The sequence below is a fragment of the Neofelis nebulosa genome, chromosome 4 (genome assembly GCF_028018385.1).
Source record: "Neofelis nebulosa isolate mNeoNeb1 chromosome 4, mNeoNeb1.pri, whole genome shotgun sequence".
NCBI lineage: Eukaryota > Metazoa > Chordata > Mammalia > Carnivora > Felidae > Neofelis > Neofelis nebulosa.
The window spans coordinates 145,177,246-145,194,514 of NC_080785.1; the positions used below are offsets into that span (position 1 = coordinate 145,177,246).

Below are 17,269 nucleotides of genomic sequence, written 5' to 3' on the forward strand. Positions count from 1 at the left end.
CCCCCAAAGGGGAGGAGTGGAGCCACCTGAAGGAAAGCTAGGACTTGGAGGGGGCACAGGCAAGAGTAAAAGAATTGGCCAGCAAGTCAGTGAGAAACCCTGAAAGGGTGGGGAGGCCTTGGCAATAGGAGGTGTCAAAATAAGTGAGAACACCATAATATTTGTGGTGGCTTAGAAGTTTTGAAGGGTGAGAATCTTGGGCATAAACCATAAGACAGCATGAGCCAGCCTTTGGTCCTAAGGATGGGGGTGGTAAAGTCAAGCAGTCAGGTAGTCATGAGTTTACATTTATTTGGCTGGAGAGAGGCAGAGTAGGAGGGAGGATCTAACAAGGATGGGAGGTCTTTGCCTTCTTAGTAGAAGATGGTGCTGTTGTAGAAATGGAGAGAAAAATATACATTGGGAGGCAGAATTGGGAAACGGAAAGCATACTCACAGATTAAAATAAATCCAACAGAACAGAGGTCTCCCCTCCCTGGGCAGTCCAACCTTGAATGGCTCCTATTTTCTCTGTATGTTTCTACATCTGATTTGAACTCTACCAGAATGTTTTATGTCATGGAGTCTGGCGATTGGCAGCCTGTTGATAGCTTTTTTTTTTTTTTTTAATTTTTTTTTTTTCCCAACGTTTTTAATTTATTTTTGGGACAGAGAGAGACAGAGCATGAACGGGGGAGGGGCAGAGAGAGAGGGAGACACAGAATTGGAAACAGGCTCCAGGCTCCGGGCCATCAGCCCAGAGCCCGACGCGGGGCTCGAACTCACGGACCGCGAGATCGTGACCTGGCTGAAGTCGGACGCTTAACCGACTGTGCCACCCAGGCGCCCTGTTGATAGCTTTTTTAATGAGAGCAAATAAAACACCAGTCAATAGCATAAAGCAGACTTCAGGGAGTCTGGTGGCTGGGTCGGTGCCTCTCCATCAGTTTGCTCATCTTTAAGTTCGAATGTTTCAAGGTAGCTCTCTTAGCCTTTGATTTCCCAGCTACATGGACCCTTCCCTATTATGGCCTATGTTAGTTGAAAATTACTGAAATTCAGTAGTGGGATTTTTTTTTTCATTTTACCAAGTTTCTTCTAATTATGTTCAATTTTAGATAGTGTCTTAGCATCTGACTCTTTCAGTATCCTTTGTCACTAGGCCCTCACTAACGTCTGAAGTACAGATCTTTGATGGCATCTGTCTGCTCACTGATACATTTGCAAAATGGTTCTCTGTCCATTAAAATAAGCCTTTGTATCATCTAGCATTTTTACTGCGTACCACAGGCAGGACTGCATACTGCGTCCCCCGTGCACAGCCCCCAGCTTTGACAATTACCAACCTGTGATCAGCTTTGTTTCCTACACATCCCCCCTCTCTATCCCTGTGTTACTGTGAAACAGATCCCAGGCATCCTATTATTTTATTTGTCCCTTATTTGTAACCATCAATGGTCAGGGAAAGTTTGTGTCATGTTTGGGCTGATTTATTTGGAAAGTTAAGACAATAAAATGTAGTAGGATAGGGTTTACTCACATAAAAGATAAGTCAGATATATCTCCTGCTTACCAGGGGAGGACCCTGCTTAGCTAGCTCCAGAAAGAATAAGCAAATCAAGCCTGTGCCCTCTCCAGAACTTGATGATTATCTAAGTGTGCCTTGGGAGGGTGCTGTACCTGGGAATCCTTGGGCATGTTACAGTAGAAAAGCTGAGGCTAAGGACCACTGACCCAGGAGCCAGCAGCTGTGTTGAGCAGTGGTCTGAAAACTGTGGCCCACAAGCCAAATATAGCCTACTTCCTCTGGTCTTCCTTAGAAAAGAATGGCTTCTATTTTTAATGGTTGAAAAAAGCAAAAGAATAATATTTTGTGACATGTAAAAACTATATGGAATTCAAATTTTAATCTCTAAATAAAGGTTTAAAGGAACATAGTCACATTCATTTATTTACATACTGTTTAAGACTGATGGCAGAGATGAGTAATCATGACAGAGGCTAGATGCCCACAAAGCCTAAAATATTTACCATCTGGCCCCTTACACCAAGCTGTAAGGCATTGGCTCTGAAGCCAGCCTGCTAGGTTTAAATCCTGGCCACCTTTTTTCAGTGACTTTAAGCACATTGCTCATCTTTTGCCTCATAATAGTAGCTACCTTTCAGGGCTATTAGGAGGAATAAACTAGTAGATATCTATAAAGCATTAAGGGGAGTCCCTGCAATAAATATGAGACTGTTGTTGTTGTTGTTGTTGTTATTATTTCATAATGCTAGGACTTCTCAATCAGTCTGAAATTATAACTTCCTGTTTAACGTAAGGATGGTGAAAGCCTCCTAGAGGGGTACTGAGTGGATTAAACATGACCCTTGGGTGTGCAGTTCCCAGCACACCTTCTGTCACACAGATGGAGCCCTGCCTAAGGCTTCCCTGGTATTTTCAAACATTTGAAAGACTTTTCTGAGTCCATTAACTTATGGGCAAAAGCATCTGCTAGCACAGTCGATTCTCATCAGGTGTGGAACAAGCAGGAGCAGTGTTGTCCTGCAGTAGAGTGGTCAGTCCTTTCTCACCCTCTTGGGCTGAGTTTGTGGCTAAGTGAAGGTAGTCTCAGGGCAGCTACAAACATGATAAGGAAGACTCTTCTCTTGCTCCCCAACCCTACCCTAGCTGCAAAAATGAAGTACAGGGAGAATGAGTGATGGTTTGCTATATGCCACGTCTATTAGAATGGAATAATTTTTGAAGGAATAAAAAGTTGTGCTGGATCATATTGATATGATAGGCACTTTCTTACATGCATATAATCTGCTTTGGTTTTTACCTATTGGGAGATAAGAATGAGGAGAGGGAAGAGATAAGAATGAGGAGACTTCCCTGTCTCCCCTAGGGAAGGAATATGAAAATCATTTAATAAAATCTCACATTAAAAATGAAATGTCATTGAATGCTTTATTCCCCTTTGCTTGTATTTCAAGCACAAGAGATGTTTTATTTTATTTTTTTTTCAATATATGAAGTTTATTGTCAAATTGGTTTTCATACAACACCCAGTGCTCATCCCAAAAGGTGCCCTCCTCAATACCCATCACCCACCCTCCCCTCCCTCCCACCCCCATCAACCCTCAGTTTGTTCTCAGTTTTTAAGAGTCTCTGATGCTTTGACTCCACAAGAGATGTTTTAAATTGCTGTGCTAATTCATTTACAAAAATATGTGACCTCCATGCTTCTTTCTTCATTGTCTCCTTCCCTTCCCGCCACCTCTCCCTTCTTTTTTTCCCTTTCCTTGTCCTCTGGAAAGATAAACAGAGAACATTTGATAAAGGCCAATATTCATTCATTATGAAAATTCACAGCAAACTTAGCATAGAATGGAACTCTTTCTCCTTGATAAAGGGTATCTCTCTCATACTGTCAGCAAACACAATTCATAATGATGAAATCTTCATAATAACCACATCAGAATCAAGAATTACCCTAGTGTACCCACTGTCTCAGCTTGTAATCAATAATATACAGGTGGTCCTAGCTGGTGCAATAAGACAAGAAAAACAAACAAACAAAAAAAAACCTGTAAGACCTAGAAAAAATGAAGCAAACTTTTTTATTCAGAAAATACTGCCAACACACAATACTCAATGCCTTTTTCTTTTTTCTGTTTTCTTTTTAACCTTTTTAGTGAGATGCCCTCCTTCTCTGTCTTAAAACTGCATGGTGGGGTTAGTGTCCACACTTGAAATAGATATCTTGTTTCTGGGCTTAGCACTGACCTTGCCCAGCTTGGTCTGGCAGCTGAGTTGTCTCTGCAGGTTGTATTCTGTCATCTCTTTGTAAAGCCCGAAAGCATCCTTGGAATTGCATTTGCTGGTTTTCAGTAGAGCTATTTACCTAGAATCTGGAAACATTTTCCCTGAGGGCTCTTTTTAGATAGCAGTAAAATGCAGCTGGAGACATACTGAGTAAATGGAAAAGAAAAATCAAATTAGGCCAAGAATTTTTTTAATCTCCTATTCTCACTGAAGCCCTCAAGGAGAAACCATAATTCATACTTTGCTCATGTGGGTCAGGCATAAAGCCTCCTCAATAGATCCAATAACCTGCAAATGTTCTGGTTTTAAAATTGTACCTGCCTGCTTTGCTACATCACAGCCCTAAATCAGGCAGCAACAGTTTCTGGTTCAATTGTTCGTTACTCAGGAATGTCAGATTGCCAGAGAGCAGCCTGCTATTTACTTCCAAATGGCTAATGCCTTAGGAAAGGAGTTTTAATTACAACCTCATGTAGCAGCGCGGCATACAGCCTGCAGAGTGGCTGGCATTTGCAGTGTGCATGTATCTCCTAACTGCGTAGGAAACACCCATCGACTGGGTCATATGAAATGGACAGCAAAGTCAGCAAAACCTTAGAAAAGATGATACAGCAAGGGGAACAGAACTGAACCTTCCCCCATCCCGCCAAGCGTGCAATGCTCCCTGCCCCTTTTTAAAGCAGGAGAACCCAATTGCCCTTCAGCTTTCCCATTCTGATACAGAATCTGTGATCCAGCACCTTTAGCCATTAAAAATCTGGCGATGAGTCTCCAGGCTCAGAGGTGCCTGCAGGATCATCTGAGACCAAGTCCTGCTGCCCTGTGAAATCCCTCACCTCCTCGTTTGCTGCAATGCAGTTTGTGCCACCAAAGGTGGTGATATCACAACTCTGGCATTTCCAGCCCGAAGCAAGAGTTTTATATAGAGAAATTCAGGGGATGCTCAAGAGGGTGTGTGTGTGTGTGTGTGTGTGTGTGTGTGTGTGTGTGTGTGTGAGTGGATTTAGTTTGCTGATGATGCAGCTGTGACGTAAAAAATATTTTAAAAATCCTTCTCTGGGCACAGATGCTCAGAAGCCAGGCCCTGGACAGGAAGCATCCTGAAGGACACTGTCACCTGGAAGCAGAAGGGCTATTGGATCTTTTTCTTCAGCCCTTAAACAATAGTAAACGTGATGTCCCTCATATTGAGAGATTCATCCTTTGCATTTTGGAACTGAGCCTTCCCAGTGTTCAGAGAGTTTCCTACTGTCTGTTCAGCTTAGCATGCCAGAAAGCTGGAGAGGTCCCCGGCAGCCCTGATTCATTCTCTGTCTTGGAAAAGTATTTCACTGCTTCGAGAAATCATGAAGTGAATCCTGGCAGCATCGTGGAATTATTTTGCACTTTTTTTTTTCTTTGGTCTTTTAATTACTTTTCTACCTAAATGCCCAAAAGGTTGGGTCTATTTCCAAGGGGGCTTCTGATACCTGAGATCAGCAAAGGCACAAAATGACATGAGAGTTTCTCGGCAAAATTCCAAATTCAGGCAAGATTTTTCCAAGCACCTACTATGTTCAAAACACCCTGCAGGGATGCCCTGGAGAATCTGAAGTTCTGGTTTAACCCTCGAAACTTTGAAAGCAATGGCTGAAAAAGAAAGATGAGCATCTTGAGGCTCCCTCTGGAAATGGTTGAGGTTCGCTACAACAATTGGCAAGTTTGGCTTTTTCCATCAAAATTTGGTGTCTTCATGTGCTGTCCGGCATCTACTGCAGGTCAGATGGAGCTTAGGAAGGCAAGGGTAACTGTTCTCTTTGTCTTTGTAAAATGTTTTGTCTGTCATGTCCTTCTTTCTCACAGCTTGTCGTTTTTATGTAATTCTCATCTGCAAAGTCACTGAAATGGGTAGGCTCCCTCTCACCCATCTGCTTGGTTTGGGGTAACTTTGCAGATTTGCAAGTTTTATTTTGCATGTTTTATGTGGAGGTGATTTTCAAAACTTGTGACTATATGAATTATAAAAACCGATGCCCATGGTGCAGTTTTCTCTCTGTACATTTTCTTTTGCTGGTTGTTTTTATAAATATTCATATGTGCATTTCAAATATACTGTAGGTACAAAGATGCTTTTTAAAAGGCCTAGTAATAGAAGAAATTCCTTAAAAAAATTTTTTTTAATTTAGTGAACTAAAAAATCAAACATTCCTTGTGCTTTAGAAAAGCCATTGCATAAAAGAAATTTGGAGAGCAGCTTCAGGCAAGGTAGGAAAAACGTTTTTAAAAAGATAAAACCAGAAGCATCAAAACACAACTGCCTGACAAGGTCATTAGATGGGAAATTTGAGGCAGCTTTTCTCTACAGGAAGCATTGGGGGAAATGATTCTGAGTGGAAGCTTCTGAATTAAAAAGCTGTCAGATATTGGGTGTGAGGAGTAAGGGGCCGACCCTGTCCATTTGCTGTCTGCTCAGAGGCCGCTTTTGTTGATGTCCCCCTGTCATTTCCCCTTTCCTGGCTCCTGAGCCAGGTCACCTCCACACAGCTGGAGAGAGATGGGACACTGTTTACATTCCACAGACTGTGTGCAGCCAGCGTGGATTGGGACAGGAGTGTGTGGTGGAGTTATGTCGTCTGTAATTAACCTTGACATTTTCCTTTCTTTTTTTTTTTTTAACCCTGTAGGAGCCTAGTAATAAACGGGTCAAACCCCTTTCCAGAGTCACATCGCTAGCAAACCTCATCCCACCCGTGAAGGCCACACCGTTAAAACGCTTCAGCCAAACCCTGCAGGTAAGAAGGACACGGTGGGCTTGTGTTTGCAGAAAACCATTTGTGTAGGAGGGGACATTCCTGTCCTACCCAGAACCTCCTCTTAGATCTGAATCAGTGCTTATTTCAACAGAAGGGAGCAAGTAAGGGAACTTAAAAGAAAGAAATATTTGTTTTCAAATTGTAAACTGGGGTCAGATGGAGTCCTTTGAGGGCTGACTTGAGGAGTCAGGTCTTTCCTCCAAGTCCTGTACCCCATCCATATGCACACTCACAGGTTTTGTCCTAAAATCTCTAAGAAAACTAGACCTGAGCTGGAGGGTAGGAGAGCCTAGTGCTTAGACTATAGCTTGGGGAGAAAAATTCAGCCCACTCCCTGTTTTCTTATGGTGCACAAGCTACGAATAGTTTTTCCTTTTAAAATGACTGGAGCGAAAGTCAAAAGAGGAATAATATTACATGACACTAGAAAATCATATGAAATTCAAATTCAGTGTCCGTAAGTAGATTTATTGGAAAACAGACATGCCTAAATATTTATGTATTGTCTACAGTTGCTTTTGCATTGCAGTGGCACAGTCGGGGAGTTGTGGCAGGGAACATATTGCACACAAGGCCCAAAATATTTACCATCTGGCCCCTGTGCAGAAAATGTTTGCTGATTCCATGCTTAGCACAAAGGCCCTGGAGGCTTAGCACAGTACCTCAGTTCTGACCGTGGCTCTGTCACTCGGAGACTTTGTTACCTTGGGCAGGTGACATAACATCTCTAGATCTTGCTTTTATTCCTAATGGGTAAATTGGAGATGATGCCACCAGCTTCTTTAGAATAGAATCATTGTAAATATTTATAAGATAGTACACTTAAAGTCCTTGGTATTTAGGGACACCTAGGTGGCTCAGTTGGTTAAGCATACAACTTTGGCTCAGGTCATGGTCTCACGGTTTGTGAGTTCAAGCTCCGCGTCGGGTTCTGTGCTGACAGCTCACAGCCTGGAGCCTGCTTCCAATTCTGTGTTTCCCTCTCTCTCTCTGCCCCTCCCCTGCTCACACACATGCGCTCTCTCTCTCTCTCTCTCTCTCTCTCTCTCTCTCTCTCAAAAAGTAAAATAAAAAATAAACATTAAAAAAAATTAAAGTCCCTAGTATTTATAAGACGGTGCATTAAAAGGGCTATTTTGCTAACAAAACTATACTAAGCCCTTTGGTAGCAATCACTAATTTACTAATTACTTGGTTAAGTAGTAGACATTAGCTACTATAATAATTCTTTGGTAAACAAGTGGCTATAGTTGTTCTTAAACTCCCAATAAAGTTTATCTTTTAAGGTGAAAACTGAGATTTTCCTGATAATCATAAAAATCCTTTTGCAGACTGAAACCAACAAAAGTCATGCCATGAAAAGGCTTACCTTGCTTAGCTGAGTAGTCTTGAGTCTGCCATTTCTTACTTGTCCTGAATACTTTTGCTTAGCCGTATTTTTATCTTGGCTTTCCAAGTTATTAAGAAAATTGTGGACCAGAACCCAAGGCATATCCTATGTTATGAAAATCTATGATTCAAGAACTGTTTTAGGTCTCCCTCACCCCTTCCTGCCATTGCTTCTGCACTGTTCAGCCAACATGTCATGATTCTGCATAGCCCAAGCTGTTCTTGCCATTTCCCTGTGGATGCTGTCCTTATTCAGTGCTTATTTCCTGCCCTGTCCATGCCCCTGTTAGCTCTCCTCAGTTTCTCCTGAATGAATGCATTATCACCTAATTAGCTATAGGTTTGTCTCTGTTTCTCTCGGTGCTTGGGCCTCTGGACCCTTGGTTATCCCCTGATCCCCTTTGTGGGAGAATAGAGAAGAAAAAAAAATAAGGTCATCTAGGGGAGCCAGATGAAGGGCTTTGAAGCTAGTGAAGAAAAATGTGTTTACCTTCTCTCCCCCATGACCAGTCCCTGAGCCCTCTGGCCAAGTTCATCACAGGCTTCCCCTGGAAGATTCATCACCGCCCTAGTCCTGCACATCTGGTCTTTCGCTGAGTTCTGCTTTTTGAAAATTCTTTAGTCTGTCTACTGCCATTTCACCCTTTCCTTTCCATCCAAGTGGCTGGGGCTCAAGTTCGCTCTCTAATTATTTCCTCCCTTGATTACGAGACCTCCATGTTGCCAGCCATCTCTTCCCATTGGCCCCCCTTGGACAGTCAAACCTCTTCCCTGGGAAGGTCCTCACTCATGCTGTAAGCATTGAGTGGGCCCTCATCAAGCACAAAGCTCTACATCCTGCCCTCATGTTGCTTACATCCTGGACAGAGTTCCTTCTAGTAGATTTATGGGACAACTTGTCCCTCAAGTTGTGTTTTGTTTGGCTGTGTAGTGTTTACAGCTAACTTATAAGAATCCAAACAATGCATATAAGAATTTGGAGTTCTGGCTTCTTTTAAAGAATTGAAAGGCTTGGCAGTGCTGGTCCTGTGTTGCCACATGGCAGTAATGAGCTAGACCTGGGTAGCTAGCCAACTGTCACCTACAGATGTCCCCACATCTCCCAATTATCCTTCCAACATCAACCCCTTGATTCACTAGCATCACTTTGCCTGGCCTATAGACTCCATGTTTGTGCTCCTATCTAGAATATAGTTTCGTCTATGCCTCCCACCACAGCCCAGGCCTGACTGCATGTTGCTATACGATCCTCTATTGTCATACCTTCAAAATCTTTCCTTTGGCTTCCTGGGCAACCTTTATTCCTCTTCTCCCACCTCTGTCCTACATGGATCCTACACAGGGAACACTTGAGGAAATATCTGATCACCTTGAAAATTTGCGTTGACCTAGAGAACTGGGACAGAAAGAAATCAAGCCATGTCTGGAATCCAACACACTGAGGCCAAACAAGGATGAGAAAGCCAGACCTGAGGGAGGAATCTGACATGTGGAAATTGGTTTCTAAAACCTCAAAGAATTTTTTTGGCAAAATAATTTTTTAATTTACTTTTTTCAAATATCATGATAAATAGCTAGCTCCAGGCTCCATTTATGGGACAGAAACAACCTGGCAGAAGCAGAACTGTTATTCACAGTGATTACGCACACGGACACAGAGAGAACTTGAGCATTGTCCTTCTGTTGTGAGTGTGTCCTTGGAGCGGGGAGGGGTCAGCGAATAGAAATATGCCCCTGAATCTGTGAGCAGAGTTAGACAGCCATGTTTACAAGACGATCTGCAAAGCATAGAGAATGCTGTCTTGCCCCCCACATATCTCCCTGTTGGTCACCTTGGTGCATACAGTACATGTTTTGCAGAATTATTTCCAGTCCTTGCATCCCAGTAATTGCTCCGTGACTTTACTGCTTCCCTCTCCAGCTAAACTGGGATAGGGTGCTAATGTGGCCTGGAGAGCAGGGAAGAGGAAGAGGCAGGGGGAGGAGGCCCCAAAGGAGTACTCACTAGGCCAACTTCACATCCTCTTCCATTTTGTATGCAGGCGTCTTGATGCACATTCTAAAAGGGGAGGAACAGAGAGCAAGGAGAGTGGCATAGGGACTGCCCCAAACCTCTCAGCATTCATTCCTTACTCATAGGCATGTATTATGTATTCCTCTTCTCCTTCCAGAAACAACTTGAGACTGTAACAGAGCAGCTTGGTTCTCTGTCACAGTATCCCTTGTCCGTAGCACCTGGCCTCATAGAGACATATATATCCCTTTTAGTGTCCAGTTATGTCTGAGGTTGGGTTCCTTTTATTATAGGAGAAGAGATGACTTAGGCCCGAACACCTAAACACAATCCTTTCATCAATAATGGAACACTTGGCAGTCCTTCCTCTGGCTCCCCGGGAGACCACAGGTTAGCCCAGAAGGATATCAGGACAGCCCGGGGCTGGCACCCTTTTCCAAAAAGGTTAAAACCCCGACCACAAATGTGAGTGGCTCTGGCAGCAACAGTTCGACAAGACACTGCAGGACTTGTTCTCTCTTGCCTCCCCTGTGTCCCAGATGGACGGGGGGCTCGGGCCTCAGCACAAAGACAGCATTTGTGGAGGTTGAAGAGGGACAGCCGTCTGCCTGGCCTTCCGTCTGTGTCTGACTGGGAAGTTACTGGTGCTGATAGACTAGAGCACAGATGTCTGCATCCCTCTTGGCCTAAAAATCTCCTTGCTGGTCTGCTGGGGAAGAACATGCCAGCCCAGCGCTAAAGGGGCCTGCGTGCGCCCCTCCTGCTTAGTGAGGACAGTGAGCGCTGCTCAGGCACGCGGGGGCGGGTGGCTGAGCCGTGCCTGCCCCCGGCTCCACACAGCTGCTAGACGCATTTGAGCTGGGTCCAGTGCGTGTTGTGGAATGCTGTGCTCACAATGCTGTGGTTGAGACCTACGTTCTCTCTGAACATGAGCTTCATTTCTTGTCCATTATAAGAGTATATGCTCATTGTGGAAAAATACAAAAAAGGGGAAAGAGAAAAGATTCCACTCCAAACAGCCCCTGTTAATATTTTAATAATTTCCTTCCACTGTTATTCTAGGTATATTCACATACCTTACATACCCTGAGCCTCATTTGGTGTTAGTCACAGTGTACCCAGCATTATCTTTGTGTGATCTGTTCACTCTTGGATTGAACTCTTCTGTGGGGGACTGTGCATGGTCAGTTTCTCTAGGGTTTCTATGGGTCTTGGCCTGACATAGTTCCAAGCTATACAGATAGGGGTAGAAAGGTTTCCTCTTCATCATTGTTACAGCCTCTTGGGGGAATTGTACCTTTCATTAAAGTTCAATAACTATCTTTATTTCTTCTAATACTTCTGGTCTTGAGTTATGTCTTTTTTTTTCTTTTTTTGTTTTGTTTTGTTTTTGCATTTTGCCCGCAGAATCTCTTTCTTCCATCTCTTTTATTTGCATCCCCCTCTTTGTCATTTAGCTGGATCAGAATTTTGTTATGGCTTCAGGGAAGTAATATATCACAGTTATGCTTGGAAAATGTGATCTTAATGGGCCAAGTATATATTATTCCAGTGTCTTGATGTGTCTTGTTTTACATAGCCATTCTCCTATTAATGGATATTTTGGCTGTGAATATTTTTAAATTATCAAATAACCTGTATTGAATGTCTTTTGAGGGCTTTTGTCCTATTTTTTTTAAAGTACCTTCTAATTGTGCTTTCTTTTCTGATTATATAACATCTTTTTTAAATTGAAAAATACAGAGAAACACAGAAAAGGGAGTAAAGTTCACTTATAATCCCATCTCCCCGTCACTAAAAAAAACTTATATTAACCTTTTGGCACACACTCAGACAGTCTTTTACTATATACCTGCACGTGTTTTTTTAAAAAAACAAAATAATAATCATACTGTATATACTATTTTCTAACATGTTTTTGTCTTAACAGTATAAAATAACCTTACAGTATGAAAATACATTTTCGTGTCATTAAATATTTTTCAGACTCAATTCTTAATGAATTCATACAGTATTTCATCAAAAAGATATACCAGGTGTTGATTCACTCTTCTGTTGAACATTTAAGTTGTTTCCATTTTTCTACCATCATAGATGACACTGCTTTAAACATCCGGATTGCAAATCTTATATGTGTCTCTATTTCTTCCTTTCCTTACATAATATTCCCTAAAGTGGAATTCTGGTTAAAAAAAATGTGAAGTCAGGGCATCTGATATCACTGGAGTCAGGCCTCTCTTCCTGATGTATACCTGTCTTGGGTGGGATTACTCCTCTGTGCATCCTGGTTCTAGACTCATAGTCACATTTGTCCCTCTCTTTTGTCAGTTTTTCTATTTTTCTATGACATCTTCACAAGATGGCCCTTCCCAGGGGTCCCATGGCTTTCCATGCAGACCAAGTTTGTCTCTTACTTTTCTTTTTTTTTTTTTTTTTTCAACGTTTTTTATTTATTTTTGGGACAGAGAGAGACAGAGCATGAACGGGGGAGGGGCAGAGAGAGAGGGAGACACAGAATCGGAAACAGGCTCCAGGCTCCGAGCCATCAGCCCAGAGCCTGACGCGGGGCTCGAACTCACGGACCGCGAGATCGTGACCTGGCTGAAGTCGGACGCTTAACCGACTGCGCCACCCAGGCGCCCCATCTTACTTTTCTTTGTATGCCTAGCACTACACGTTACTTAGGGTGTGCTCAGAAATTAGCCGTTACTATTATCACTGCATTTATTACTAGAATAGTTGGCCATTGCTTTTCCTTGGGGCTCTCCAGGAGGTGGCAGTGGGTGCTCATGTAGTAATGTTATATAATAACTGGGCTATTTCACAATAGAATATCAGCCCCTCTCCCACTTCTATCCCCTCAGGGAGGATTGTTGTGGCTTAGGAAGGGTTTTTGGTAACCATATTCCCCGGCCCTTAGATCTGAAAAGTATTTTATTTCACCCAGATGCAGCAGAAAATGGGATATATTAGTGTTCTCCATCATTCATTATCTCTACTGTGTTGTTTATTATGCTCTAGACTTGTTGGGGGAGGTCATCAGTATGCAAAAGGAGGCAGGGCTCTTGAGAAGGATAAAATCTACTGGTTACAGTTGTCTAAGATATATCAGCAAGTTATAAAAAAGGAAATTCCAAACCATTGTATCCCAACTAATAATACACACCCACAATAATGTATGGTTAGAAAAAAGCTAGGAGCATCATCAAATTCTTATAGTGGTTATCTCTCAGGAACGCAAGTATAAGAGATGTTGACATTTCCTTTGTCTTCTGTCTTATGTTCTCGTTTTTCTCCTATTACATAAGAATTAGAAATCAGTAGAGAATGAATAAGCAGTCTGGGTCTATTGAGTTTTATTTGTTACGTTATGTATCTCTATCATGCATGAATTCTTTAAATAATTGTATATTATCTTTGCAATCAGATAAAAATGAGTAAGATTTTAAAACCTTGTGTGATAAAATATACTAGAGAGAGAACTAGTAATGGACAGGTTGGGAAGAGAGGGGGGCAGGTAAAGGAAGTCTGCCTGGAAAGGGTGCAAGGATTTGTGTTGGGCCTGGAATGACTCAGAGCTGAGAGGGAGAAAGGAAGGAGGGCATTTCAGGTTTGAGGAAGGAGTGGGAGAAGAGTGGTGCCATCTAGCTATGAGAAAGAAGTAGAGTACCCCAATACATGCGCTTAATTCCATGTATTCAAAACCATGATTTTCCTCTCCAAAGACCTCAAACTTAGTCTCTTGGTCCGAGGTCATACACTTTCTTTAATTGACAAAAAGTCTTTGGTCCTAAGTTATTTAGCAGATATGGAAACAAGCTTGGGGTGTGTGTGTGTGTGTGTGTGTGTGTGTGTGTGTGTGTGTGTTGGAGGAAGCAACCAGAAATCACACTGCCTTGCAGTCTGGATGCTAAGAAATAACCGTATTCCACATCAACAGGAGCTCCTTACTTCCTGTTGGTCTTTACTATTCCTGGAGTGATAGTTAGACCACTATCCTAGTTGACTATTGTAATCTAAAGCTTGTCATTTTTTATTTAGCAATAACAACTTCCAGTAGTTGAGTATTTACAATGAGACAGGTTCTGTGCAAAGTACTTTACATTCATGGCTTCATTTCACCTTTTCCATAATGATGCAAGGTGGGATTTACCACCACTCATAGGGGAGGAACCTGAAGGTTGAGAAATGTGTTCTAAGTAACACGGCGTGTAAGTGCTGTCTCTGGGATCCTGTACAGTTTTCCCTGTGGCTCTCATGTAGTCAGCTTTGGCAAAAAGTCAGCTTGGTCATAATAAAGACTGTAGTTTGCCAGGATCTAAAAATAATGGCCAGACTTTTGGTCTGGAGCATCACACCTCAGTGTTGCTACTTACTGTTTGTTTGTCTATGTGGCAGGGAGAGTCATCATTTCCATTTCAGCTTGTGGAATATTGTATCATTAACATTATTGTGCAAAAGCTGTTTTATGGTGTCTAATGAAGAGGTTGAGCTGCTGCCCCAAGTCTCTGGAAGGCTTCCTAATTTTTAGTTTGCACTGAGAAAATTGTACAATATTTCCCCCACACCTGAACCGAATATTTTCTCCAGCTTTTCATTAATTCTACTTAGAATCTCTCTCAGCTACAGAGTGACTTCTTGCACTGAGTCTATGGGGTTCAATATATTTTTTTTATTGTGAGTTGATTGGGTGCCTTCTTATCATGTTTTTAACGTGCATTAATCTGAACCAAATCCAAATATGATTTTATGTTTATAGCACCACTTCAAACTCCCTGTTCATGGTCTTGCACATTTGTTTACTGATTTTGTTTTGTTTTTTCTTAGTTCATATCTCTTATTGAAAACCTCAAAAATAAATGTAGAGAAGTATGGAGATGAAAATGGAAACGATCCATTGCCCACCATTTAGGGGCAACATCTATTAACATGTTGTTTTTTTAAATAGAGATCTTCCTTTTCTTACTTAACTCTACAAGTGAGACTTTCCCATTATCACTAAGCTTTTCTTAAAAGAATGTTTTTAACAAATATGTAATATTCCATTTTGTGGTTGCATTGTAATTTATTTAATTATTCCCCATTGATCACTTTAGGCTGATTCCATATCTTTTGCTTTTATAGGCAACACTGTGCTGCTTTTCTCCTCCTATCAGTCATCCTAATGGAGGTCCCCCAAGGAGCCATTTGGTCCAAGTAATTCAAAGATGTGTCTGATGTTTGCTAATGAGTGAAAACACAAAAACCAGTACTAATGGTGGCAGTGCACCCAATGGTATAATAACAGTGATAGATAACATCCATTGCCTACTGCCCACCTACCAGGTGCTTGGCTAAGCCCTTGACATATTTCATCTTACCTAATCCTCACTGCAACTTTGTGAGGTACTCATTACTATGCCCTTTTACAGATAAGGAAACTGTGATCCAGAGAGATTAACTTTCTCAAGGTCCCTCAGCTCTTAAGTTGACTTGAAGCCATGTCTATTTTACTCCAAAGCCTGTGTTCTTAACATAAAGCCATGTTTTATGGTCAAAAGACTAGACTCTGTTCCTATTCCAACACTTACCTTGGGCCCAGTCACTAAATCCCCTGGTACTCAGATTTCTCATCTATTAAAAAGGGCAAAAATGCAAGAATCTGTCCAGTTGCCTCTCCCAAGACTAGCATGAGGCTCAAAAGTAATGGAAGCCCCAGAACTCAGAAGTTTTATTTCTCAATTTAAGTTAATTGTTCTAATAAAGCCTTAAATGAGAGACTCCTCCAGGATGCTCTTCAAGAACATTTTCAGATCCCATCCATAACTACTGTACATTGTAGTAGCAACATACAAACCTGTTTTCCTCTGACAGTCCCACCCTAACCTCCAATGTTTAGTAATAAAAACCATCTGCTATAAAATATCAATGCTAAGTACAGAGAATTTCCCTAGCTTGAACTCTCTTTATTGGAGCATGTTATCTTTAGCTATAGAGACCTTCTGTTTTTGGAAAAAGGCGAGGGAGCACCCTGCTGAACAGGCGACAGTAACAAATCAAATCTGTTCCATCATGCCTCACCTGCTGAGTTTACATTTCCTCTGACACATGTAAAGGGTCCCTCTTTTCCCACCTGACAGACAGTCCCCATTGCACCCGTAGCATCTTTTCCACATACCCAGCTCAGGCATAAACATAAGCACCCATTTCCTAAATCTGCATTATCTGTGCTTCTAATGGCTATTGTTATTTTAGCTGCCAGTAATTATGAGCTTTAGGTTTTTGACTGGTTTGCTAAGCTGGATTCCCTCGTGGAAATTGTTACTTGTCCTGGAACATTTTTTTTCATTCCCCACTCCCAGAGGGATCTATGTATGTGTTTCTGTTTTTATGCTATCCATCCCAATGCTGGGTCTCTCCTAGTCACCATGGACTGGTGTTTTTCACTCCCAGGGACATTCAGCAGTGAAGGTGTTTTGATTGTCACAATTGGGATGAGTGCACTTCTGGCATCTAAGGGTTACAGATAGGATATTGCTAAACATCCTGCAAGATACAGGACAACCCCTCACAACAAAGAATTTTCTGGTCCAAAATTTAACTGGTGGTGAGGTTTACAATCCCTGTCAGTAGCCTGAAAATCATTTATTTGGGCACATGCACCCCACCACACTCTGAAACTTACCTTAGGGGAAGAGGATAGGATATTGGTTAAAACTGGTGGCAAGGGCATGGGCGGGGACAAGGGGACTCAAATAGACCAGACCTGTATAGTCATTCTGAGTTCACCACTGACCTGAGTATAAATTCTAGAGCATCATTCATTAGCTGCATGACCTTCAGAGAAGTGTTACCCTTTCTGAGCCTCTGGTTTCTTCATCTGTAAAACAGGAGTAGCAATCCTTACTTGTTGGCTATACAAGGCTCTTAAAGCTGCCCTCACTGTGCCCAGCACATACAAACATGCCATTTGTTCAGTAAGCAAAATTGTTGAGATCCTACCATGTATGTGCCAGTTGCTGAAAAGTCCATCAATGAACAGAATAGATAGATATCCTTGCCTTCAAGGAGATTACCTAAAATGGGAGGAAACAGCACATGGTGAAAATAGAGAAAAGTAAAGCAGGAGGAGGGGGAAAGGCACTGGAAGGGATATGGCTGTTTTCCTCTTTCAAGAGGCATCCTCTTCTTTGGGACTTTTCTCCTGTGTAGTCACATGTTCCTCCCCCAGCTCCAATCCTCTCCTCTAATTGTGCCCAGTTGTACTGAGGACTCATAGAGGTGTAGGTCATGGTGCGTGGTCTT

The 17,269-nt window shown here is 42.1% G+C and overlaps 1 protein-coding gene across 8 annotated transcripts in view; it reads left to right on the forward strand.

Moving 5' to 3' along the window:
- The window catches only part of ARHGEF3 (Rho guanine nucleotide exchange factor 3), a 313,773-nt gene that overhangs the window by 258,417 nt on the left and 38,087 nt on the right, over window positions 1–17,269 (forward strand). For 7 of the 8 annotated variants that reach the window (XR_009260854.1, XM_058726482.1, XM_058726485.1 and 4 more), the window contains one exon: window positions 6,454–6,561. Coding sequence is in view for 7 of the 8 variants with exons in the window: in XM_058726482.1 (XP_058582465.1) it covers window positions 6,454–6,561 (108 nt within the window). In the remaining variant the exon portion in view is untranslated. Of the gene's footprint in view, window positions 1–4,922; window positions 5,574–6,453; window positions 6,562–17,269 lie in introns of those variants that run through there. The other variant, XM_058726486.1, reaches the window with a different exon arrangement.